Here is a 25894-nt window from a genome sequence, read left to right as displayed (position 1 = left end):
TAATTTTAGAAAACGCTGATACTGAATTTTCTGTTGCAGCATCTTTTAAAATAACAACAACATGCAGTTATGCGTGCTTATGAAATTCATGGAGCGCATTCTAAAAATAGTAAAGATAAACCCTGATTTAAATCTTAGGAATTAAAAGTTTATGTTTTGGTTTTGTTTAATTTATTTATTTCTATATTTATGTTTATGTTAGGAAAATGGCTCCTGACAGAAGCTTGAAAGCTTCAGTAACTTACATAAACGATTGTATTGTTTATTCGCAATACGTGTTGTAATCAATAAGGAACAGTGATCATATCTTCAGCTATTGAGTCGTGAAGACAAAACCCCGAGGCGCTCTGCATAATGATTACCTGATTCCCTCGCTTGACAGGAAACGTATTGTTTAGACTTACAGGAGGAAATCCATGACGTCATTGCTTTGACTGACAAGCTGAATTGATTCACTCAGCAGTAGAATGGGTTCTATTTCTGGGTTTAGAATCTTCCAGCCGAGGTCATACTGATATAAACTCCTTCAGCGAATCGCGCTCCACCATACAAACACGATCGTCGAGAGAGGAACACGAGCTATCGACAACAAAACGCAAAGGGAATACTTCCAGCTCAATACGAGAGCAAAGATTTCTTGTTCAATGCACAGATGACGGCAATTATGACGAGTTTACAAATTTTATCGCCAATACAAGAACTTCCAGAACCACCAAGTTTCACAACAACACAGAAAAAGAACAACGCGAAAATATTTTTCCCGAAGAAAAAGCTCGCGCGTCTACATGGCATCGATCCGAGAATATACAAAAATATTCTTCTACCAATTTCTATGATTGGCGAAAGGGACGTGAATGAAAAACAGTTAATAAAGAAGAGAAGAGAATGGGTTATTCCGAAAATTGTGATCGAGGAGGTGAAATTTCCTGATGATTGTTCGCCATCGGACATGGCCGTTAGGACTGACGCATGCGGTGGTTTTTTACATCCTTCACACGCTGTCTATTCCGCAGTTTCGGCGAATGATCACAACGCACTAAAAAACATTATTCTTTCGGGGCGAGTTAACGTGAATCAATTGAACGCTAGCGGGGTGACGGCGCTGCACGAGTCTTCCTACGAAGGGAAGAGTCGCTGCGTGAATGTCTTGGTTCAGTTAGGAGCAGATGTGGATTGTAGAGACCGTGAGGGATGGACGCCGCTTCACGCTGCAGTGTGTGGTGGTAATCACAAGTGTGCCGCGTATTTGCTAAGACAAGGTGCAAACGTTCGCGCTAAAAACGATGACGGACTTTCACCAATACATATTGCAGTGCAACAGAGAGATAGACAAATGGTGCAACTTCTTAGCTCAAGGAACGTTTTATTCAGCCCACATAGACATGACAGAAGACACCTTTTAAAGGCCCACGTTTAATAAAAACGAAAACGACTGTTCTGGAGAAGTTGTGCTAATGTTTTACGTGGCATCTAGAAGAGGACTTTAGATATTGGCCCTTGCTCAGAATGACAGTGCAGCCGAAATCTTTCAAACGACCTGATTCACGGTTACAAACACCCCTGACCCTCTCACGAAAACCGCGTTTTCTGCTTCGTTGAATTAGTGGTTAATTTTAGAACGTATTTTCGGTGAAAAATGAGCGCCATAACAGTAACTTTGCATTGCGTAAAGTAAAACGAATACCACTTCAAGATTTGCATTTGAAGGGAAATTCCCATTTGCAAACAAACATGTCATAAATGCTAAAAAAAACTATTGTATATATTTCTTGTAAAAATATCATACGTCGTGAAAATTTTGTAGTGAAATCAACAGCTTTACTTGAAAGTATATATTTATTTTTATTACATTTGAAAAGACTTATGTACATGTGAAGATAATTAATATGAAGTATGCAAAGACAGGAAAAAGAAAAAAAAGAGAAATAAATATAAGCTAATACAATGCTGAAGTTGCGTGGCCTTGATGCTATAGATAAAACGTATTCCCCTATTTAACTGATAAATTTATTGATATTAAAAATATATTTTTGAAATGTGTTTTCAATATAATTTGCATGTGGTTAAATTTAGCTCTGTTCGCACAGCTGGAAATACGCGAAACTTCGAATTAACATAATCAACTTTATCTCAAAATAATATAACCGCGTGCAAAACTTCACGGAATTTCCCAACATACCTAACCCAACCTGTTATCACTAACTAATAGATTTCTATCTGTGTAATGTCTCTTATTTTAGCTCCATGAGAAATTCCAGATTAATTTCGACGAAACATAGGTATTGGAGACAATTAAAGATATTTTCGGGGAGTATAGCCCAAGCGAAACAAACAATATAAGAAGAATACAATGACGAAAATCCCCAGGCACAGCTAAAAATAGCTAGAATTTGATTAACGAGGCAATCAACATCATTACTGGGTGTTTTTTTTTCTCAAGCTCCCGCGCGGTACACCTTCGCTTTTTAATTATTCGAAACCTGAAACCCAAACGGGAAATAGAACTGATGTTTTATCTGAATCTAGTCATACCTGTAGTTCAAGGATCGGTTTTCAAATCTAGAAAAACATGATCAAGTGAAAAATACTTCGCGTGATAGCGGCCATATCCTTGGAGAAATAGGCCTATACTATATGACGTCATTTTGAAATAGGAATAAAAATTGAATAGCGGTGGCTTCAAGTGCACATTTAGTAAAAATCGCTTTTGTGTGATCTGTGATGTGTGCTCTTATTAAGACAACCCAAAAATTCGTACAACGTTAGCATGAATATGGGCTTTTTCTTTTTTCTTCTTTTTTTTTTCTTCGCTTGTAATGCGTTTGTACTGAAGCATTTAGGATATTCCCCTTTTTCTAACCAAATCAGAGGAAATGACAACATTTTTATGGCTGAAAGTCGACGTATTATTTATCAGCATATGACGTTGGTTGCTCACGTAGGAAATGAACGTCAAATGATAAAAACAACAATTAAAATGGTTTAGAATAAATTGTTTGGCTTTAAATGATTCCTTTTCTCTAGATAGAAATGATATTATATCTCTTGTTTTAATCTAATCCGGTAAAGAATTAAATACGCCTTCCTATGACTAGTTAAAAGATATACGCGCAAACAGGGAAAAGAAAGCAATACCAAAGACCATAGACAACATATGTTTTTTTTGTGACGCAAAAGGAATAGAAATGCTCGCCATGTTCGTCTTTCCCATCTGTGCAGTACGTCAAGAAATCTTGAATCTAATTAGACCACCTCGTTTGCTCAATTTAAGAATAGAACGCGAAGAAGACAATCTGATAACCTAGTAACTTGCGTGAAAAAGAAATTCGACTTTACGACATACTATTATCTGATTTTTAACAACCTATTTTTATATTCCTCTATTGGTAGAATTTCTGAATAGTTAATAAGATTTTCAGATATGTGCCTTGTATCGTTAGACTGAAGAGATGACCTTAGCTTGCTTATTCGATCTTTTTCTCGATGTTTCTTTTTGACACGCTGACTTTACCCCTACCCCTTAGGAAAAGTAGACTCGCGCCAAATAATAAAAAGGGAAAATTCAACGGAATAACATTGTAGCAATTCCTAGTTATGTCATCAGAGTATAAATATACCTTTATAAAAGGCGTCCGATGGAAATAGCAGTTCTGCGTCCGAGAGGTAAAAATAGCATAGTATAAGTACTGTTTACTTATTCTGGTTTCATTTCCCTTTGCGCCAGTGTTAAATTAAAGAGCAAACAAGCGAGCATTCGAACACCAAAAATGCGAACATCTGAAAATTAGAGCATTATATTTTAGCCTGTATAGTAGCTAATAACTGTATTTCGGATTTCCCTCTCTTATTAAAAGTCAGGGGTTCCCATGGGGGCAGGCCCATCCGGATCTCCACCTATTGTAGTTATGTGACTTGGAGAGGCTTTAGATTATTTCAATAGTAAAAAAAAACTTTTTTGACCTAATGGATACGTGCCTGTTTGGAAACGCACGTGTCCTGCGAACAAGTGGAACGATTAGAATCAAAATAAGGTGAAGGAATCTTAGGAAATAGCCTTTCTGCTGCCAACATTCAATAAAACATCACGTTTGCTTTGGTAATTTGCATGTAATTTAATACCATGAATGTATATACTGTTTATTTTCGAACCCAGGCTAACTCGAACCTCCGCTGAGTCGAAATGTGAGGCGTGGTAGCTAAGGGTGGTACAGGGGGTGTACTCCACCTGCTTCAGGGGCGGAAGAGGAATTATGAATAATGAATTATGGCTGTAAAATGGTTGGGAATAATGAATTATTGGTTTCAAAACTAAAGGAATAATGAATTATGAAGTTTATCCAAAGAATGAATTATATGAATAAATCCGATTATAAATTATTGAGAAAAATGATGACATGAATAATAAATTATCGAAATAAAATAAGCAGGAATAATGAATTATGGAAATAATGAAATATGAATTCATCATCCGCCCCCGAACTGCTTGGGATCCAGAGGGCGGTCTTTCAAACTGGATATTGACTCGCCAAATTACATTTTGTTTTCTTGTGATATATCTAGTCTTGCGCTCCCCTACAAATGCTGACGTCTTCCCTGTGAGCATTGTCACATATATCTCTCCCTGACCGAAGAAAATTATGGCCACGCCAGGCAATATTACCGAGACTGAATATCCCTGCGGCTAAAATAACTAGATTATTGTATATGTTCTCAGATGACAAAGGCAAGTGCCTTGTTTCACCTCAAGACGACGACATCGACAACTACAACTACTTCCCCGCCCCTCATACTTAACAATAGAGTCCAAAGTATGATGAAGAAATATGAAATTTCCCCATAATTAATCGCTCATCCTTTGGAAACCCAGAGTTTCTTAGATAAAAAATAAATGGATAAATAACAGAACAAACAGAAAAACAACAACAGAGAACCTTGGTTTAAAGGTGCTGAAAGGTAGAATATCTGTTGACACCAAGCGTGACCTTATAACTAACAGCTCCTAATGTTGAGTGCTTTCTAAACGATGTTTTCCTATGAACGTGACACACCATTTCCGATAAAAAATCTAGTCGAGTGTTTCTGACTGAGATTTGAATAAATAAATCCCTTGTTGCAAAGTGTTTACTAAACAGCCAAGTACACATCTTGTAACAGATCATAACTTTGATCTGCGTACGTGAGGTTGACAAAGAAACAAGCTAAGGCTTTTAATATCACTCGTAGTAGATCTTTAGATACTGAATGCTCACTTTTGTTACCCTCCTGCGCAGAGCTTTCTGCGTCGCTCGTTTCCTTCTCTCCACGAACGAGCGACTCAGAAAGCTCTGCGCAGAAGGGAACACTTCTGTAAAAAGTGCTGTATTTCTACTTGTACACAAACTTCACTTGAATGTTTAGGATTGTTTATGTGTGGCCAATAACGGTGCTGAATCACATATGCGCATGCGCGTGTTCAAAAACAAACAAAGTCTCAGTGTTGAATCGCACGAGTGAAGGTACGAAAGGCTGACTTCGGTCGCTGTTTTGACTTACTGTACAGCATTAAAACCATACTGCACAAAAGATGACAGATTTGTTTGTTAATGACGGAGTCATAAAGAAAATTATAGCCTTTAGTTTGGTCTAGTTTTTTTTAGCATTCGTCAAAATGTAAATGATGAAACGCCGCCATTTTAAAACAAAAAGGCTGGTGTAACCGCACTACTAGAACTAGTCTTGCGTTTTCCAACACTGTCGTGTCCAATATATTTCAGGAGCATACACAGGGGGGTGGACAGGATGCGCGCGCAGCCCGTTTTTTGCGGCCGTGGGTCATTTCATATTAAGGAATTTTCAAGAACTATGCTTTTCCATATGATACCCCCCCCCCCCCCCCCCCCCATTTTCCCCCTCAAACAATCCTTGGTACGCGCCTGTATCAACCAAAAGGCGGAGGGAACTTATCCAAGAAAGTTCGAGAAAGTTGTCTCACTGTTGTTTCCTTGTATCCTATATAAACATAGTGCTTCTTCAAAGTCCACAGCAGTCTAGTGATACAATACTAGTACATGCTACAGATAGACAGGTTATCATTAAATGGATAAGCTAAACAAGCCTCTTGCATTTTAAGTACATCGTATACTTCATTACAATGTTTAACGCAGTGAGAAACTCACTATATCCCCTATAAAGTATACATTGAAACTTTAAAAGTGAGCATATAGCTGAATTATAGGTTAATGATTGAATATACATTGTGCAGACACAGGCTTCATTTCGAGAAATTAATACAGTCACTTGATACACTGCATCACGTATGTACGTACGATAGATTTCAAAGGTCGTAGTTCCATGTATTAGCGCTAAATTACCATACCTTGTAAATGCAGGCCCGTAGCCAGAACTTTGAGGTGGGGAGTGGGGGGGTGGGCGGGGCGGGGGGGGGGGGGGGGGGTGGTGGATTCCTACGAGCCCCCTTATCTACTGGCCTAAAATGATCTAGTAAGGTTTTAAACAAACTCTATTTTAAAGTCTCCTCATCAAGGCAGTCGCGTGATATACCACAAAGTACGTGCAATACACAAAGTCAAAGGTCATTTCATAGATTAGCTAAATTGCCTTCAAGTGTTTCTAAAGTACCGTAAATAGCTTTACAAAGTGTAACACATATATTATCCTTATAATCGCTCAACAATCGCTATTTTTGCTCTGTTTTTTAGTGTGCCTTGATGCCTTCTGTCTCTTGCTTTCAATTTCTTCAAATATTCTCACCCATCCAAGGGTAATAGTCTTTCCTTTGTTAGCATAAGTACACGTGATGCTTCTGCAATATTGATGATAACACCTAAAACTTTATCTTTAATCTATAAGAAGTCCCACTCCAAATTTTTCCTTGGCCTTCTCTGGTGACAACAACAAACCACAGGCGTATAGCCGAGATTTTCTGGGATGGTATGCGCACTCATAGATATCCCATGCGAAAAGTCTAAGAATTGGCGATTACTCAGGAACCACTGACTGTGTTTTTGGCATGCCCAACCCTGATGTCAGTCCTCCTCTTGGAATCACAGTTGGCACCGTGCGTAGCGAGGGTGGAGGAAGAGTGTGTGTGTGTGGGGGGGGGGGGGGGGGGGGAAGGGGGGTTGCGTGTGTACTCCCTCATATGAAGAAAACGTTGTCGTTTTGAGGGACTGTTACCGAAGACTCTTAGTTTCTTTTCAGATACTTTCTTCATTGAGTAAAGACCGTCACAGTAACTGTTTTTATCTTCTGATTACAAGTCATATAGTTTACGAAGCACCTGCGGTACGGTAATCTTAAAAATAACAAGAATCGTGCAGTTTTTCCAAATAAGGAATATATTTTTTCTTATATGGGAGTAACCGCGTTTGGCAAAAACGACAATTTTTGGCTGAATTTTCTTGATATGCAAAGTGCGCAGTGCGTGTCAGAGTATGGGGTTTTCATTGTTTAGGCATTACTCTTGCCAATTTTCGCCAGAAATTTTGTCGCTGGGACGGAGGAAAAGCAAATTGCGCTGTTGCGAGGGAGGTCACTTGCCACTCCATTTTTTCCATGTGACACAGGTAACCCTTGAAATATTGTTTTCTTGTACACTGTAATGTAAATCTTTGCGGGTATGAAAATAACACGCTAATGTACCCATGATGTCTAGACAGGAAAAACGAGTGAAGCATGGAGTCACGTGGGGGTGTGGTCTGACCAATTTGTTATATATAATCCTTACTTCCTTCTTTCATTGCCTTAATCAAACACACAACATTTCATATATACACAGCTGTACACATCGAGAGAGTGCGAAATATCACTTCAGTAAAAAATGGTCTTTTAAAAAATTTAAAAAAAATTTCCTTCGTTTTATATTTTGACACGCCCTAAGTATTTAGTCACAAAAAATATCCAGCGAAATTGTAGATGTAAAAATTGATATTGTTATTGGGAACATTTAAAACTCTATTAAAGGAGTTATTTTAAATGAGAACAGACACAAACTGTGCTATAAATAGGTTTCCTCTATTACCACCGTTTCTACTGCTACGCGGCCACGTCAGAAAGTCAAAAACTAAACACCTTCCTGTCAATCAGGGGTTGCTCAATAACCATACAGGCAAATTCCATTCTTTCCCTATAGCAACTTTTTATCAAGGCGTCCGATTGTTCAAAGTCAACCGGCTGCGAGTCAACACATTTGATCGACATTTGATTGATTGAGTATTTGCGGTTAAGAACGTCTAGATTTTAGTGGCCGCGTGCAAGCGGCGGTATCCACAAATCCATTTTACACTATTTGAGATTTTGACATTAGAACTATAAGGAACAATGTTATTTTTCAAAAGTATCTTTTATTCTGCAAGTTTTGGATTTTTACAAATTTGGAACATTTAAAAGCAGGTTGAAAAATTTCTAACAAAAATATAGAACGGATTCTTTTAAAAAAATCTTGGCAAAAACTGTCGTGATATAAACTGGCCAAAAGCATGAATAAATTACAAAAGTGCAAGCAAGAAGACTGGTATTCAGTGATAACCTCTACACACACCTCGATACGAGTTCCCTATTTATACCTCCATTTATGGTATTATCCCCTATACTGAGTTCGTTTCAGTTTTTCGCAGATTCAATCAATTTTTATTTCGTTTCCATTACCATCTGTTTCAGACACACACCTAAGTTCAAGAAGCAAATAGTCATAGATGGACTCCTGAAAAAGCCCGGCTAGAAACCAAAACGGGGCATACTCAAGCGCAATCAATCCCATCAGGTCAAAGCTGAAGTGCGTATAATCCCACGAACAAGCATTAAACTGTCTTAACACCAAGCCAGCAAGGAACTCCCAACTATACGCCATGATGAGGTATAAAATTCCCCGTAACCATAGCGATAGGCGGTCTTTGGTGATGACGTAGACCTGCTCGCCACAGAAACTGCAAGTCCCGTATATAAAGAAAGACCACAACGAAGAGTAGCCGCGGAATTGGTAATCGGCGAGTCGTCGAGTGATGAAGTCAGAGGCGGAAGTGAAGAGAACTTCGTATGTAAAACCAAGCATTCCGTAGAAAAGTAACCGGAAGTATGGGCTGGGTGGCATGACGTAGTCGATTGTCGGTGATCGGTAGTCGGTGATATGAAGTGTCAACCCTAAGAGAAGAAATCGAGTCATCATTTATACAAATGGAATTCTTCGAAACGAAAAAAGGATATGGCAGAAGGTGCAATGAACTGCGCACACTTAGGTAACATTTTCAAACAAAACGGATATGTGTACATCGTTCTTCTTTGTCCGAGACGGGGATATATAATAATAGTAATCAAGAGAGCTTATGCTCTCTTGTAGTAAATAATAAATGGATTTGGTTAAACGCGATAGAATTTACAGCCTAGCTGGTGTGGTTGTGTAATAACTCACTCCCTCACACTTAATTGACTATCTAAACTTTATTAATTACTCACTAAAAGCTTTTGGATTACTTGCCTAATACGTTAACTAGCTAACTAAAAATAAAATAAACTATCTTCAATTACTACATACTTGAGCTTACTAAACTAGCTTATTTGCTGCATGGTTCCTAAAGGAAAGCTCATATACTGTCGCTTAGTGTCTTTTTAAAGAACCTAGTTTCTCACTGTTGCAGTCTGATCCGATCCATCCACGTTCCGTTACGCCTTCTTGCCCGCAAAAGTGACAAATCTCTTTATCATTTCAGTTCTTGCTTACCATATTATGTCCTTCTAGAGCTCGCTCGTATTAAAAGATGGGATCTATTCTTTTGGATATCGTTGATATCATTTTTTCTTCGATGCACAAAATCTTTTTTTTAGCTCGCGCAAGTCAATATTGTAGACGTCATCGAGATAGTGACGTATTGTCATAGAATGTTTTTATTTTTACATGAATCTCAAAAATCACAAACTGAGTTTGGGCCCCCTGTGGTTTTATTCTTATCCATTCCCTTCCATTCTCGTTCTCAGAGCCTCATGACCCAGGGGACTGGCGAGGGTGGAATTCAGCCTCTCGCGTTATTGCTATGCTAGTCCATATGGTCAATCGTACAAAATGGACCTGTTCCGCAAAATATTTGTTCGGCAAGTCGTTTTTTACTGGCGGGAATATGTTAGACCATTCGGTTACTGAAAAAAAACGTCCCAATTGGTTCTGCTGGCAAATTTCTGGAGTCGAACTAGTTGTGCTGGGAATATTTTGGGGGGCGCTGGAGCGGATGCTTGGGGAAAAAATCGTCCCGATCGGCTATACGGGCAATTATTTATGTGCTTAAACGCCTTACGGCTGCTAGCTGGGGAAAAAATCCTAACCAATGCTGGCTGGGGAAAAAAGGAATGGCCCCTCCTGGAAAAAAAGGAACAGATAATTTTTTCCCAGCAACTTTTAAAATGAATATTTTCGGCATCAAAACATATTCAATCGATTAAATATGTCATTCTAACGTGTTTCGGGAAGGGGGGCGCAATGTATGCCCTGGATCGTAACATTTCACTTGTAAGCTTATTACCATATATATATATATATTGGGATCATTTATGGGTTCTAAAGGGTTGTCAAGGAAATGATGTGAGTCAAGTTGATCACCCCTCTACAACCTTGGGCTTCCTTGTGGGAACCACGAAAAGACCAAGATCTAATTAGTGGCGAAACACGTATTTGCTTGTTTCCCTGGGATCAATTAGGTGTTGTTGAGAATTCCTAAAGAAATACCGTGAGCCGTCTTTCCTAAATTGATGCCTTTTGTATAAATTTAGGCAAGCGAGCGATGTTATGGTAAGGCATTCACAGGGAGATCACATTCTTCGTTTTCTTTTTCGTGGAATTTCTGGGATACTTATTTGTTATCGAGTGTTGTCAAAGATGAGCTTTCAGATTATAACTACATTGATAAGTGGTGATTAGTTTAAAAAAAAAGACTGAAAATTTTAATTCAAAAATTCTGGAAACTTAAACTGGAAAATCAAGATGAACTATAACAAGAAAACAAGAGATTTCGAGTACATTTTCTTTTATATAAATATATGACATCTATTATCTTTTTATTTTTATTTACAAACAAAAATATTTTTGTGGTTTTATTTTGTCAGACCAGTTTTAAATCAGCTCTTAAAGCAAACTTTCTGCACTCTTCGTTTTCAATGATTAAACAAATAACAACAGCTTACTAGTATAAACAAATTGAAAATTATGATAGAAGTTTGACAGCCATGCCGCCGAAGTTTGACCCTTGTATAGAAAAAAAGAGCGTGTGAGTATTGTGATTTCTTTTTTTTTAAGGAAAATAATTCTAAATTGTTTAGCGAAATACATTTTTGTGTCATTAAAAAGAATTTATTCAATTGAAACGCGAATTCTATTGCATAATACCGAATAAGAATGTGGGTAAAGGAATATCCACTCTAAATATAGCTGATTATAAATTTGTCTTACCTGGAAACACGATTTGGGGATGATTTTTTGAGCTTTAGTGCAACGGTGAATGCTCTTGAAAAGCGGGTCTCATTGAATAATACCGACTTGGAATTCCTTTATTCCATCGGAACGAGGTTCTCAGGGACAGTTTGCATTACAAATTCATTTGAAACTGATGAATTATTAAAAGCTCTTGGGATCGTATCTAGTAAAGCACTTTACAATTGCCGCCTCTGCTGGACCATTCACGGCAATTCTTTTTTCTATTAATATACCAATGCCCTGCGTTAAATTGCACCTCCCGCTAACACGAACCCTTGGTAACTTCAACCTCGCTAACAAGAACCCTAGGTAACAGTATCGCTGAAATATTTTCAGTCAAGTAACTATAACCTCTCGCTAATCCAAACTTCAGAAACTTTGACCTCTCGCTAACTCGAACTGGTGTCTTATACAACTAGCTAAACAAATGGATCCCCTAGGGACTGGGCCCGATTTAAACCAGCCATCCGCCGCGAATTATAGTAACCTGGTTGATTGGCAGATTTTTAGTGACGGCCAAAATTCTGGTTTAACCGTGGGCCTAACGTTTAGAAGGGAAGGTTTACCATGATCTAAATAAAATGATATGTGAACTTTTTTCCTAGATCCGACCTGAGTATCAGGGGCGGTTTTGACCCTACACACGTATACATACATACTTTTTATTGGGTCTTTATACAGATTATGTACATGAGATGAATTAAAAATAAAATTTGCGATTAAAGACTAAAACATAATATCGATATCAACAGACGCGTACCCAGGATTGGCTGAGGGAGGGGGGGGGGGGGGGGTTGCACAGCCATAGGAAACAAATTGAAAAAGCAGAGTATTTGAAGATCCCAGAAATGACCCACTTTTTGGTCACCAAGGGGGGTGAGGGGGGTGCGCGCGCAACCTGAGCACTCCCGTGTATGCGCCTCACGAAGATATAGCGACAAAATTCCTATCTTAGGTGTTTTCGCCGATAAAAGGCTCACCAATAAGTGTGTTTGCATCCCCAACAAATCCTCCATTCTCTGGGCATTTCGTGAAACATAAAAACTTAGGAAGAAAACACAAAGGGCAAGGGCATGTACCCACGAGAAATACCTTGAATGACAGCCCAATAACGGGGTTGAGGCCCTTATAGATGCGTTATTGATATTTGCAGTCTAGGGCTTCTAGTATTGCATAGGTAACAGACTGTACCAGCGTCCCGTCTTGGCCTAGTTTTCTTGGCAGCCCCCAGCGGTCGGAGTCACACAGCGCTCCCCGCCCGTAGGGGCTGCTCAGATTCCAACTACATTCCTTTCCAACTAGTAGCCAATCAAATTTTGGGTACTATATTACGAGAACCGTTCGCGCCATGGCACATAAAACCAATCACGATGCGTGTATTATCCGCTTGTGGAAGCACGGGTGGCCTAGTGTGTTAGCGTGTCCGCGGCCTCTCACCGCTGTGGCCCAGGTTCGAATCCCGGCTCAAACTTGGGATTTTTTCCGGGTTTCTGCTTTGATTCGAATTTATGTCACAAGTGAGTTGAAGTTATTCTCGCGTGTTTCCAGTCTTCTCGGATAAGGACACTAACCGGAGTGACTTCGCGGCAAAACAAAATGGCAGTTAAATGGTATTTTTTTATTGGCTCTATTGTACAATGGAGAGGCATTTGATTGGATTAGCCGTTTGACATCATCTTGATGTACAGACAATGGAAAGGAATGTAGTTCGTATCTGAGCAGCCCCTACGGGCGGGAAGCGCTGTGTGACTCCTGGGGGCTGCCAAGAAGACTAGTCTTGGCCCGACTGGTGCCGATGTGTGTTTGCTAGTGTGCTTTTAAAGTTTATTACTGGGATACCTGTGGTAGCCCAGTTATAATGCAACTGGTTTTTTTTTTCTTCTCGCGATATGGACATTCTTGCGCAATACCCCAAGAGCCTTTGCGATACCTTCTGCATAATTTAATCCTTTCACTTATATCAATCTAGCCAAAAGAAAGCATAGATAAACATTCAAATTCTAAAAAGGGAATTGAATATGATTGAATTTTGAATTTTCTACAGATCTTTGAAAATTTTCATGGCCGCGCGAAAGGAGATTGAATCCCGAGTGAATAATTTCAAGTTTTGGCGGGAAAATCTAAAACAACGTTAAAATTCAGAGACGGCAATACCATAAAATATTAGCGAAATGTTTTCTATTGCAATGAAGCGAAGAATAATTTAAAATCGAGAATTATATATATATATATATTATAAAAAAATTATATGTTATGAAGCTGTTTTGTTGTAGGTTTCAAAAACAGCGCGCGATCGAGATTAGAATTATCTACTGGCTGCTTTAGACGCATACAGTTTACTTCAAGAGGTAATTAAATGTGCTCTGGACACTTATGAATGGACTTGAATCCCAAAGAAGTGGCTACCTTCATCGCGACACTTGACCTCTCTGGCCACTAGTTCCAACAGAATAAGCTCCAACAGAATATCGAGCAGTTTTGATCAATATTCGAAAAAAAATTTGTATCAGTAACTTAACTAGAAAAGCTTAAGCCTGCTGCTTTGGTTTGGTATCTTTTTTAGAGGTAAATTCCCCCTCTCCCCCCTCTACTAACTTTTCAGATTGGTGGTATTAAAACATATTATATAAGGGTCGCAATTTTTGGAGGCAGAAAATTCAACTTAGCAGCCCTCCCACCCCTCCCCTCCGGTAAATAATTACCTTTCCCTTACAGCCATTAGATTTACATTACAGCCATGGAATTAGAATGGGATCAGGTCGAGGCGACACATACTAGCTGTCTATAAGAAATGCGAAGGTACAAGTTCAAAAGACAGGTTATGAAAATTAGGTACTTTAACCGCTAAGCCTTTATTAGCATATTGTATGGTCTATTCCTTGAGAGATAAATCCTTGAGAGATGGGCTACGTAAAAATGAAAGCAGGCTGTTAAAGCCATAATAACGGTGGTTCCTAATAACCAGCCGGGCAAATGATGCAAGTTATAAAAACCCATATCTTTACAACTCACATTAAAAATTAATCACGCGGCCTATATAATATCGCGAGATCGAAAACGATTCGCAGAAAAAAAACATAATAAATTTATAAATCTGATCGAAAGTGAAAACATTAATTTTAATACAGCTGAAAGCTCCTGTGAGAAAATAGGGTTTAGATGATTATTCCAAACAAAGAAATAACAAACACAAGCTCTGACATGTGCCCTTTACAAAGTACATTTCCGGTCGAAACACGAGACTCCAAGTCAATATCAGTGCTGTATTAGTGGAGGATGCAAGTTAGTCAACCGAGAACCTCTCTCTAACTGAGTTGATCAGGAAAGCATTATGACATCGCCGTGTTTACGGGCATAAAACTCCTCGTTTACGCCATGAATTACCAGCTATCAGGTTTATGGAGCTGATATGTGGGTATTTTTAGGTTTCGCAGTGCTTCTGTTAGGGTCATACGACCTCGCAGTCGTTGGTGAACGCTACAAAGTCAGATCGCAGACGTCGAGCAAGTTCAATTCCCCTGAGGAGCTGGAGGAGCTCCAAGAGTCATATTTGCCTTTGCATGGTAACAAACCTCTCCGTGTTCGCAAGGATTTAGAAAGACATAATAAAGATGCTTTGATTCAAGCTCTTCATCACGTCGAAGAGGTGCAAAGAATAATAGACGAGTTTAACGAGTGCAAACCAAATCAGTCAGTCGTCCTCAATATTTCTTTTGATAACAATCGATGGAAACCTGAAGCTTCTTTGGTGGTAGAGGTTGCCAATGCTCTTACTTCTCTCTGGAGAATTAAAGAAAGTAATAATCTATCGATTGCGGAGAACGACAACTTTCTGTATACGATAGTTCGCTCTAATGTGCTATTTTCATCAAATGTGTATGGTTCAGTTGTTTGCTTCGAAAGAAATCAATATAAAAACTACTCCAAAGGATTTTGCCCTTATGCTTTTAAGAACAAGACATTAAACGGAGCCGTGCATGTTAAAGATATTTCTGTAGAACATGACTACTTAGACAACCCTGACATTTGGTGGAAGGAGACTAAAGAACGGTCTTTACATCTTGTCCCTAAACAAACGACTGAGTTCTATTCTACTCGCTACAATGCTACACATGCTAATCCAATATATAACAGAACTATTCCTTTGGTCACGGATATGAAGAATGAAGGCCACTGGACGCGGCCGTATTTTGACTGCTTTGGCGGGAAGAGCTGGATGGTCACGTTTTTGGCGCCATTTTTTAACGAGACCAGCCAATTTTTGTGAGTATGATTATTTTGTTCTATTTATTGTCTTAAAGATATTTCCATAAATACTAATGATTTTCCACTTCTGTGGTTTGGAACAGGGGTCGAAAGGGTAGCCATATCTTATGCATTTACAAAAGTGATTTAAAAAAAACTTGGTTTGTATTAGAAAGTAAAATTAATTAGCTACATTAAGGCACTTTCGTACCGCAAACGTTGCCAGAAAACTTTCAAAAATAATAAATCGCTTCTCACCATTCAAACCAAAAGGGCATGAATATATTTATTCACGCTTTCTTGTTGAGACCCAATAAGTAATCGAGGATCTAGCATTTAGTAGAATTTTAATACACTCGTGAAATGCTCGTGTGAAATATCAATATCGCGCTAGAGATAATATTAGTATCTAAAAAGTGGAAGTGACCGATATCGAAAGGGGTTTCATTTCCGTTTGAAGCAGAGATTTGAATGTGAATGATATAATTTGAACACGTCCAAGTTTCTGTAAATAAAGAATAAACAAAGCTGCAATTGTTAGCCAAACCAAATATAATAGCGAGCTCGCAAGAGTGTTTCCTGAGTGTTTCGTAATTTCTGAACAAGTGTACTTTCTCCTTTCGCTGTCCAGAATATTTGTTTGTTTTCATTATAACTCATTTTCATTATAATTATAGCTTGTATTTGGTTCGTTTTATAGCTGTTTGGAATTGAAGTCAAAATTCTGCCCCAATAGCAAACAATGTATATGTAATCACGGATTGCCTGGAAACATTAAAAAGAATACGCCGTCCCAGGACGATTTTATAAACCAAAACAAGTGTTTTACATTATCAATTATGTTAAGAAAGTAATCTCGTTTCTGTTTCGACTTAGGACGTTTCTTTGAGGTTTATTTACTACCCATTTTCGATCTACATCTTTTTTGAATATATGCTGAAGCTATTATGTATACAAAAGGGGGTGTAACATGAAAGTTATATTATAACTGTACTTTTGTATTATTGTTGATCATTTGATATATGAACCCTAACTTTTTTACTTTTATCTCAAATGCTTCAGGACGAATGGACTTCAGATGGAACTGAAATTGGATTTCTTTTTTAAGACGGATCTTGCTGTTAGGCGTTTTTCTAAACTGTCCATATAAAGTTCATCCCATTTATTCATTTCCTTTCTTTTAAGGAACTCGTCGAGACTCTAAGTGATATAAAAGTGCTCTACAAAAGCGCAAAGGATATTTTCACAGTGTGAAACGAACTATATTGCTACTTTCTTCCTATTTGAACCCTAATTCTCTTTAAACCCTAATTTGGATAGAGCTAATGTCGCCATTCATAGGGAAACAAAAGTATCCAGTTCAAAATTTGAAAATACGAAAAAAAAGGTTTTGTATATTGGTGCCAGGGGTATGCCAACTAAAAGGAATGTATTTTCTGTCAAACCCTTCTCAGGAAGCGATAGGGGGGATAATAGTTATTAAGACTTATGCCTGGAGGAGATTGAGGAATGGAATTTCTTATCGAAACGGAAAATATTATCGTTATTTGCAAGTGATTCTCAACTTTCGGGGACTTGTGTGATTTGATAAGCTTCCCTATTTAACGGTGTTGGTACGGTTTTTACCGCCGTCGTTAATAGACGAGAATTAATAAGGGCTTAAATAATTAGACGAGTTGTTTTCCTTTGAGATTATTTTATGTCATCAAGTGTTAGCAAAGGCAGGATGCCCATGGTTGGCTTCAGTTGCCAATAGACCGCCGAGCTGTGAAGAGCATCTAGATTGAACGCAATTCTCTTCCAAAATAAACGAAAAACAAAACAATAAATGACCCCATATTATCAGACAATAATAATCACCAGTTTCAAGTACAAAAAATGCGATCATTCGATGTCTGAAAATGGTAAGAGGGCCATTTCATTTTCCACAAAAAAAATAATCGATCAGTTCCTGTTTTAATGCTGGTAAAAGAGTAGTATTTCAGTAGCGGATTTTTATCCACGAAAAATGAATTTCTCAACATTGTTATGTAATACTATAGAGAATTTGATGGAAATGCCATGCTGTTGCTTTGAGCGAAATCGTCTAAAACTTTTGAATGAGCCAGAACCACAAAAAAAATAGCTAACACATCACAATTAAACAACTCATCAGTAATAGCTTACTTGTTTGCATGTTTAATTAGCCTGCTAGCCGGCTTCCAGTTGGTTAATTCGGAAATCCCTTGTTTTCGGGGGGGCTGGGATTTCTCTGGCGAGCAGAAAAAGCTCTTTAATTGAATGCCACAGAGATCCTGAACAACGAAAACACACAGGAGAGCCGGCTCGCAGGCTACTGTTTAATCTTCTTTCATATTCTATGACGTCACAGGGGCGTGGTCAGCATCGACATTGAACTCAATGACATTGATATCAATCAGTGTGACTCGGACAAGAAGACTGAGTACGAAGGTAGCAAGGTCACGGGTTTCCTGGAGTTCCTCGGTACGCATCGCTGTAAACCTTCCACTAAGGTGAGCTATGACCTTCATAATGCACACTTGCTGAGATTTGACACTTCAGGTTCCAAGTGCTCCAGCTAACATCAAGTAAGTATTTTACTTCCAACGGAGGCCCAAGCGCGGCATCTAAAATGAAGTAATTTATTCTTATTCAACGTTTCTATTTTTGCTCTAGTGCTTTCCAAAATCCAACGAAGGTTTCATGCGCGGCATCTAAAATGAAGTAATTTACTTCAATTCAACGTTCCTATTTTCCCTCTAGTGCGTTCCAATACCTAAAGAAGATTTCAAGCGCGATATCTAAAATGAAGTAATTTACTCCAATTCAACGTTCCTATTTTCCCTCTAGTGCGTTCCAATACCTAAAGAAGATTTCAAGCGCGATATCTAAAATGAAGTAATTTACTCCAATTCAACGTTCCTATTTTCCCTCTAGTGCGTTCCAATACCTAACGAAGGTTTCAAGCGCGATATCTAAAATGAAATAATTTACTTCCAATTCAACGTTCCTCTTTCCCTTTAGTGCCTTCCAATACCTTACGAAGGTTTCAAGCGCGACATTTAAAAAGGAAGTAATTTACTCCAATTCAACGTTCCTATTTTCCTTCTAGTGCGTTCCAATACCCAACGAAGGTTTCAAGCACGGCATTTAAAATAAAGTAGTTTAATCCAATTCAACTTTCCTATTTCCCCTCTTAGTGCGTTCCAATACCTAACGAAGGTTTCAAGCGCGGCAGCTATGTGTGCGAGTGCAAGAAAGGATTCTACTTCCCCAAACCCTCCTCCACTAGAAAATACTTCAATGGCTCCGTCATCGAGGCCGAATACGATAAGATGGTGAGATGGCAGCCTAACGTGTACAATGATAGCTTCGAGTGCCTGAGGTGCAGCGAGGGATGCAGCGAGTGCACGGATGATAGCAAGTGCGTCTACGTGCCTTCACTTGGTACCAGGACCCTGCTAGTCGCGATAAACGGAGTGTGCACGCTGTTAGTGTTGGGACTGGGGATTATAGTACTGATGAACAGAGATGTCAAGGTATGTGGTTTGTGTTTGTGTTTGAAGGGGTTTGTGTGTGTGTGGGGGGGAGGGTGGGGGGGATGAAAGCAAAAGACGGGGGAGAGGGGGGTTGGAGCAGGAGGTTTGTGAGGGAGAGGTGGATTGGAAGATAGGTGGATAAGGTTTCAGGGAGCGAGGAAATATGGGGTTAATGGTGTAGTGGTTGGTATTGGCTGAAAATGGATTAAGGAGGGATTGAATATTGGGAGTAAAGGCTGAAAAAGTAGGGGGTAGGTGGATTGATAGGGAAGAGGGAATACGAGGCAATGGTTAAAGTTTTAACGGAGTGGAGCCAGGGCTTCATGATAAGACTAAGGAGAAGGGGGTGAGAACATAAGGAAAAGAATATGCAGGAATGTCTTCAAATGTGAAGTGAACGTGGGTATCGCATAGAGGAGAATCTTATTAACTTCCTTGGATGCACATTTTGGATGCGTGTAAATAGCTATTTTTAAATACTCTCTGATATGTTTTTCAGGTCTTTCAAACGTCAAGTCCTGTGCTACTAATCCTTATTATAGTTGGCGCTATTTTGGTGTACAGTGGGGTAAGATAGAATTATAAAATGTTACTTTTCAAAGCCCAGTTTGAGTTTTTTTTCAAACTTTTCAATCTTATGACAAAACCTCTTATAAATTCTCCGTGGTTGCCCGACCCAACTAATAAGCAACGATAAGTGTAATGACACCATTAGGAAACAACAAGGGTGCGCCGAAGTTAACCACTAACTTAAGTCCTAATGTTTGCATGCTAGCATTGCAGACGTCGAGACATCACACAGGCCGCGTAACACACCGAGAATTATAGGGGAAGGTGTTTAATTTTTCAAGAAAATTGACCAATATCACCATTGGAAGGGAGATTACTCTACTTAAGTGACCACATGGAAGAATTATGAATTAGGTTGAATAGGCATGAGTGTTAACGCACAAGCGTATTAACGTAGACATTCCAGATCTCCAACATGTCTACGATTTGTCTACGATTACCAATATGTCCATAAGAAGCATCAACGATGGCACCTAATCCACATCTGACTTTCACCATGAAAAGATATTGACTTTCTTTCTCAGTTTGCCATCTTGTACATCAACCCCCCTACTGACGTCACATGCCTAGTGTACCCATGGTTACAAAACATTGGGTTCGCCTTAGCGTACTGTTCCCTCGCACTCAAGACATGGAAGTGAGTAAAAACGCTATTAAATGCGCATCAAAGTGCCTAAACATGTCCGTGTTTTGTAGTTGTTGTTATAATGAGCTTAAGTACCAATTATATAATTTATTGTGCGTATCGTATTCCATTACTGTGTGCCGCAGTCACTCCCTTGATTGAAGAGAGCGGTTTAGGGCGAGTTGTCGTTTCTTTCGCTTCGAAATCTTTCGGCTCTAATCGATCTTTATATTTTCTATCTATTATATCTCGTGTGCGTTGATGGCTTTAAAGCCAATGCTACTTTATGTTTAAGGGAGGCAATAAATCACAATGTTTGCTGCTATATGGTAACCATTTCTTCAAGGGAATTGCAGCAATAGATAAGTGCCAGGCGCGTACTCTAGGGGGGGGGGGGGCAATTTTTTATAAAAGAATCTTCAAATACTATGCTTTTACCATATGATACCTATTCTGCGCACCCCTCCCCCCCCCCCTTCTCAGACACTGATAGAAAATAACTGGTAGAAAATACTAATGATAATAATAAGTTTATTATACCAGTAGCAGATTACATCTGAATTATAGGTATAGTCAGCATTACATAATACATGGAAGCGATACCTTTAAGGCGAATTTGCGTGTGCAGAAATTTCCAAAGCGGTCAGTCTTAAAGCATTTTAAAGCTAAAAAGTCAACGTATTTTAGTTAACACAGGCATTTCGCTCACTCGCCACTGGCTTACTACGACAGGCAATAACCTTCACACCTATTATTTGTGTCCCAATTTCTTCGTTAGATTATCAACGACATTCCGAGCCCGCACGCCGCGTAAAGTGGAGGTCACTGACTTGGTTATGCTCAAGCACCTTTCCCTTGTGACTGCCGCTTACGTCATATACTTATTGGTTTGGACGCTGACCATCCCACCGCATGTCGAGGGCTCAGTCACGGTGGGCAAGCTGATTTATCATCGATGCTCGGTCAACTGGTTTGACCACGCTATCGTAATGTGTGAGTTGCTTATATTTAAACCTGCATGCCATCAAATGTTTCTCGCTCATCTTAGGCGATTATTTCGGGCCTCAGCGATTGTAAATTCTGTATTTTTTCCCCGCGATATTATATATCAGTCCACCACATTTAAGCAGGCTACTTAGATTATAAATGAAAAATCAAAGACTGTCGTTTTCTTAAATGGCTCAAAAGGGCACCTTTCTTTTTCAAGAAGACGGCAAGTAAAATCGCTTGAACACGAAATCCTGCACGTTTAAGTGAAGGTTTTTGACTCGCGCTACAATTCTAGGAAGGACCGGTTTAAAGCACACTCCAAAATATGGTGTAATACCCTTTTAAGGTATGAGCCGGACGAGCCAGGAAACGATGGTTTCCAAATCAAAATTGTGTCATGATTTCATTTACTGATTTTTAACTGGTAAAAGAGCCGCACAAAAAATTAATCATTTTCTCTCCCTTTATGAAAAAAACTAAATATACAAGGAATGGACTTGTAGCTCCTAAACCATTGATGGGCTTCCTGTGTTTTCAGGCAACGGCTTGCTCCTTGTGGTCGCCCTGTGGTTTTGTTACCGCGTGCGTAACGCGCCCTCTCCGTACGGCGAGAATCGATTCATAAGCTGGGCCATTTACAACGCTATCTTTGTCGTTTGCTTCTTCGCCATTCTCAGGTAATAAAATTCAATCAGGACGCTTGCTTATTACATACTTATTTGAAAACATTCCTTTATCGTGGCTAAGTGACATAGGAAAAACATGGCAAGTTCTCCCAAAACAAGGTCTGGTTAACTTCGGTAAGCTTGAATTTTTGCATAGAGGTTCCTTATGTTATGTAAACCAACATATTAAAAGTGTTTTTTTTTTCTAATGGATTTTTCTTCGAGATATGAGGCTTGAAGCGCAATTTTAAAATGTTCAAAAGTATGAATTCTCCTCGTTTTTAGGGAGAAGCCAACTTTGCTCGCTAATATCTAAATTTCATATCTACTAAATTTTTTATTAAAATTTGGAATCAAGCTTTTGGTCAGAGGAACTCCTTGTATGCGGAATCTTGAGCTTATATATTTAGAATTGGACAATTTCATGCCATTTTTTTGCTCTGTCGGCTAAGTCTACAGGGAAATTAATATCGACTTGACCCCGTTTTAACTGAATGATTGTTATCTGGAACTAACGCCAGTGAAACTCACCATTTTACTTTTTCTACTTAGCGGTCTTACACGGAGCAGCACCAATCCCGACATCCTGTTCGCGGTGGAGTTTGTCTTTGTTCACATGATAGCAACTGTCATGATGCTCCTCATATTCGTACCAAAGGTAACACTTAACCATAACCACTAGATAAGCTTGACGTCATATTTGTACCAAAGGTAACACGTGACTAAAACCACGTGATAAGTCTGACGTCATATTCATACCAAAGGTAATGCTCACGTGAGTAAAACCACGTCATAATCCTGACCTCATATTCGTACCAAAGGTAATGTTCACGTGACTAAAACCACATGATAAGCCTGACCTAATATTCGTTACAAAGGTAATGCTCCCGTGACTAAAACAACGTGATAAGCCTGACCTAATATTCGTTACAAAGGTAATGCTCACGTGACTAAAACAAAGTGATAAGCCTGACCTCATACTCGTTACAAAGGTAATGCTCACGTGACTAAAACCACGTTATAAGACTAACCTCATATTCGTTACAAAGCTAATGAAAAGGTAAGGTAATGCTTAGTTGACTAAAACCACGTGATAAGTCTGACGTATTATTCCTACTAAAGGTAATGCTCACGTGATTAAAACTATGTAATAAGTCTGACGTATTTTATTCGTACCAAAGGTAATGCTCACGTGACTTAAAACACGTGATAAGCCTGACGTCTGATTTGTACCAAAGGTAATGCACGTGGTGCGATAAGCCTTATCACGTGTTGACATGACGTCATATCCGTTTTTTCACGTGTTCTGGTGTTCTATTTCAGTGTATTATCGTACGTAAGATGAAGCTGCGTGGAGTTAGCTCGTCCTTCACCAGTAGCAAGAAGGCACACCACGAGCTGTCGCCAAACAGCCCCTCCACATGCACCGGGGATGTCAGCGTGTTAGAAAGAGAGAATGAAGACTTGAAGGTATAATATCATCCTCGTGTTTTGCTGAGTCATCCTCGTGTTTTGCTGAGTCATCCTCGTGTTTTGCTGAGTCATCCTCGTGTTTTGCTGAGTCATCCTCGTGTTTTGCTGAGTCAGGCTCGTTTGCACTTCTCGTGCTCCCTTGAGTCGGGCGAATCATCTCGTTGTCGCCGGATGCCTGCTAAGCTTTTCTTCATTGTTATGTCATAGTTATGGCATCCGCCATCTTGCCCAATTCTATTTGCATTGCATTTTTAGTTATAGTGTCTGAAGTTGTAGCGTCTTTAAGCTCTAATAATCGATCTTCTTCTTCTCTTTCCATGAAGGAATATTTGGACATGGTAGAAATTAAAAAGATGCCAAATTACGGAGCAGAATTAACATGTAACTGAACACTCTAAGATTAGACGCTTAACTGAATGCTCGGGCTACCTGCACATTCTCACGTGACTCACTAATGAGTAGGACTGGTATCGAAATAGAATGGTATTTAAAAGTTAATTTTGTAAGGGGGAGGGGTTAAAGTCCCTAAAACTCAAGAATTGACCAATATCACCAATGGAAAGGGGTTACTCTGCTTAAGATTTTTTCTGATTCCCTGTGTTTTAGTGTGCCATATTATTTGATTGACAGACGGAGGTCCAGAGATTGTCGGGGAAACTCGCTTCTCTTCAAGCTCGCCTCATGAGAGAATGCAACAAACACATCAAGACATCCAAGCGTGACCGAGCTGGGACTAAGGACGAGGACGGGGATTTTCTTGATCTAAGGAAAGCGTCGCCTTCCCCCATAGCAAGGTTTTTGAATTCGCGGGTGTGATGGAGAAGGTTTGCACTTTCAATAACTCTTGGAAAGTCTTTAAATGAGTGTTTGATGATAGTGGTACTTCTTTGTAGCGGCCACTTTCACAGGTTCCGAAATATTAACACTGTTACTATATTTTTTACCTCATTAAGCGGGCATGGTCACCATTTTGCGGTCCAACCTCCGCTACTTCGATCGTAATACTCTTCGGTGACAACTGTGTCGATAAAGTCAATAAGCAAAAGTTGATGCAAAAGAAAATTATTCATCGAACTATCTTGTGAAATACATTTTAAAGCCAATAACGTAACCTACGCATTAAATGATACTTCACTAGCAGTAAGATATGATACAGTTGCCACGCCTTATAGAGGTATCAGAGTAAAAATAATTCAGGAATCAAGGCTTGAACAATACTAGTGTATCGGACCCTAGGATGGCCGGTATAAGAGGTATCAGAGTAAAAATAATTCAGGAATCAAGGCTTGAACGATATCAATACTAGTGTATCGGTCCCTAGGATGGCCGGTATAAGAGGTATCAAAGTAAAAATGAAAAAAATCCGCAATCAAGGCTTGATTGATATCAATACTGTTATTTCGTTCTTGGTTTTTATTTTGTGTCTTCTAAGAAAAAAACAGATTTATCATTTTTACTTGCCAGTTAAACGTAAGAAATAAAGTATACGGTGCAACATTGTCTAGACTATAAACACACGTTTGTTTAGTAACAACAATATGTAGAAAAAAAAGTCATGATCATGCAATAAAATTGCAAACTAAAACTAGGCATATGTTACTGTCGAATCCGTTGTATCGCGACTCCGCATTTTCAAAACATCGATTTGTTTTTGTCTTATTTTGGGATTTTCTGCTCAGCCAGTCAAATTATTCTAAGCCAATCAGATTCTTGCCATCTCTCGCCTAGTGCAGTTGACTGGCTTTCTGTCGCGACACTGTCTGGTTTTTGTCCAGAGGATAGCCAGGGAAGTACACAAAGCAAGACTCTGATTGGCTCAGAATGGTTTTACTGACGGAACAGAAAATCAAAACAAATGGTGTTTTGAAAACCCGGGTCGCGATACAACGGATTCGACAGTAATCAACTAAAATGTTTTAGAGATACATCATTATTTATCTGGTCGGGATAGATTGTACATAATTCTTTAGTGAGTGTAAATGATTTGAGTGCCCACAAATGAAATTAAATATAAATATTTTTTTTAGTCGCCAAAGTTTTTGCTTCTCCCCTTGCCTTTCTTCACATGTATTTGATTTCGCTGAATCAGAAGAGGAAAAAGGGTATTTGATTCGATGATGTAGGTACGATGACCATTTCTTTCATGCTAGCATTAACTCAAGGACATTACCCCGGGCTTAGTGCAGACTTGGACTCTCTTTGAGCTCGACATTCTAGTTATAACAAAGGGGATGCGCGGCCAGAAGGTGGTTCTTTTCTTATTAAGGAATCTTCAAATACTATGCTTTTTCCATATGATACCTATGTCTGCGCACCATTCCCAGCCAATCCT

At 39.1% G+C, this 25894-nt stretch overlaps 2 protein-coding genes across 2 annotated transcripts; both read left to right on the top strand.

Annotated features, from left to right (window-relative positions):
* The first annotated feature begins 475 nt into the window (after window positions 1–475).
* Window positions 476–2036, top strand: LOC5507032 (serine/threonine-protein phosphatase 6 regulatory ankyrin repeat subunit B). The gene has a single exon (XM_032375521.2). The coding sequence runs from the start codon at window positions 653–655 to the stop codon at window positions 1415–1417; it is 765 nt and encodes a 254-aa protein (XP_032231412.1). The 5' UTR covers window positions 476–652; the 3' UTR covers window positions 1418–2036.
* Window positions 2037–14581: 12545 nt separating this feature from the next.
* On the top strand, window positions 14582–25134 carry LOC116614472 (probable G-protein coupled receptor CG31760). Its single transcript, XM_032375520.2, has 10 exons — window positions 14582–15718; window positions 18072–18213; window positions 18901–19239; window positions 19739–19807; window positions 20334–20446; window positions 21213–21427; window positions 21963–22101; window positions 22642–22747; window positions 23413–23559; window positions 24193–25134. Exons 1-10 carry the CDS (start codon window positions 14865–14867, stop codon window positions 24376–24378), a joined length of 2310 nt encoding a protein of 769 aa, XP_032231411.2. The 5' UTR covers window positions 14582–14864; the 3' UTR covers window positions 24379–25134.
* Window positions 25135–25894: the final 760 nt, after the last annotated feature.

This window comes from Nematostella vectensis, chromosome 13 (genome assembly GCF_932526225.1).
Source record: "Nematostella vectensis chromosome 13, jaNemVect1.1, whole genome shotgun sequence".
Taxonomy (NCBI): domain Eukaryota; kingdom Metazoa; phylum Cnidaria; class Anthozoa; order Actiniaria; family Edwardsiidae; genus Nematostella; species Nematostella vectensis.
Note: the sequence above shows the minus strand (reverse complement) of the source record. Positions and strands in the feature narration are given on the sequence as shown.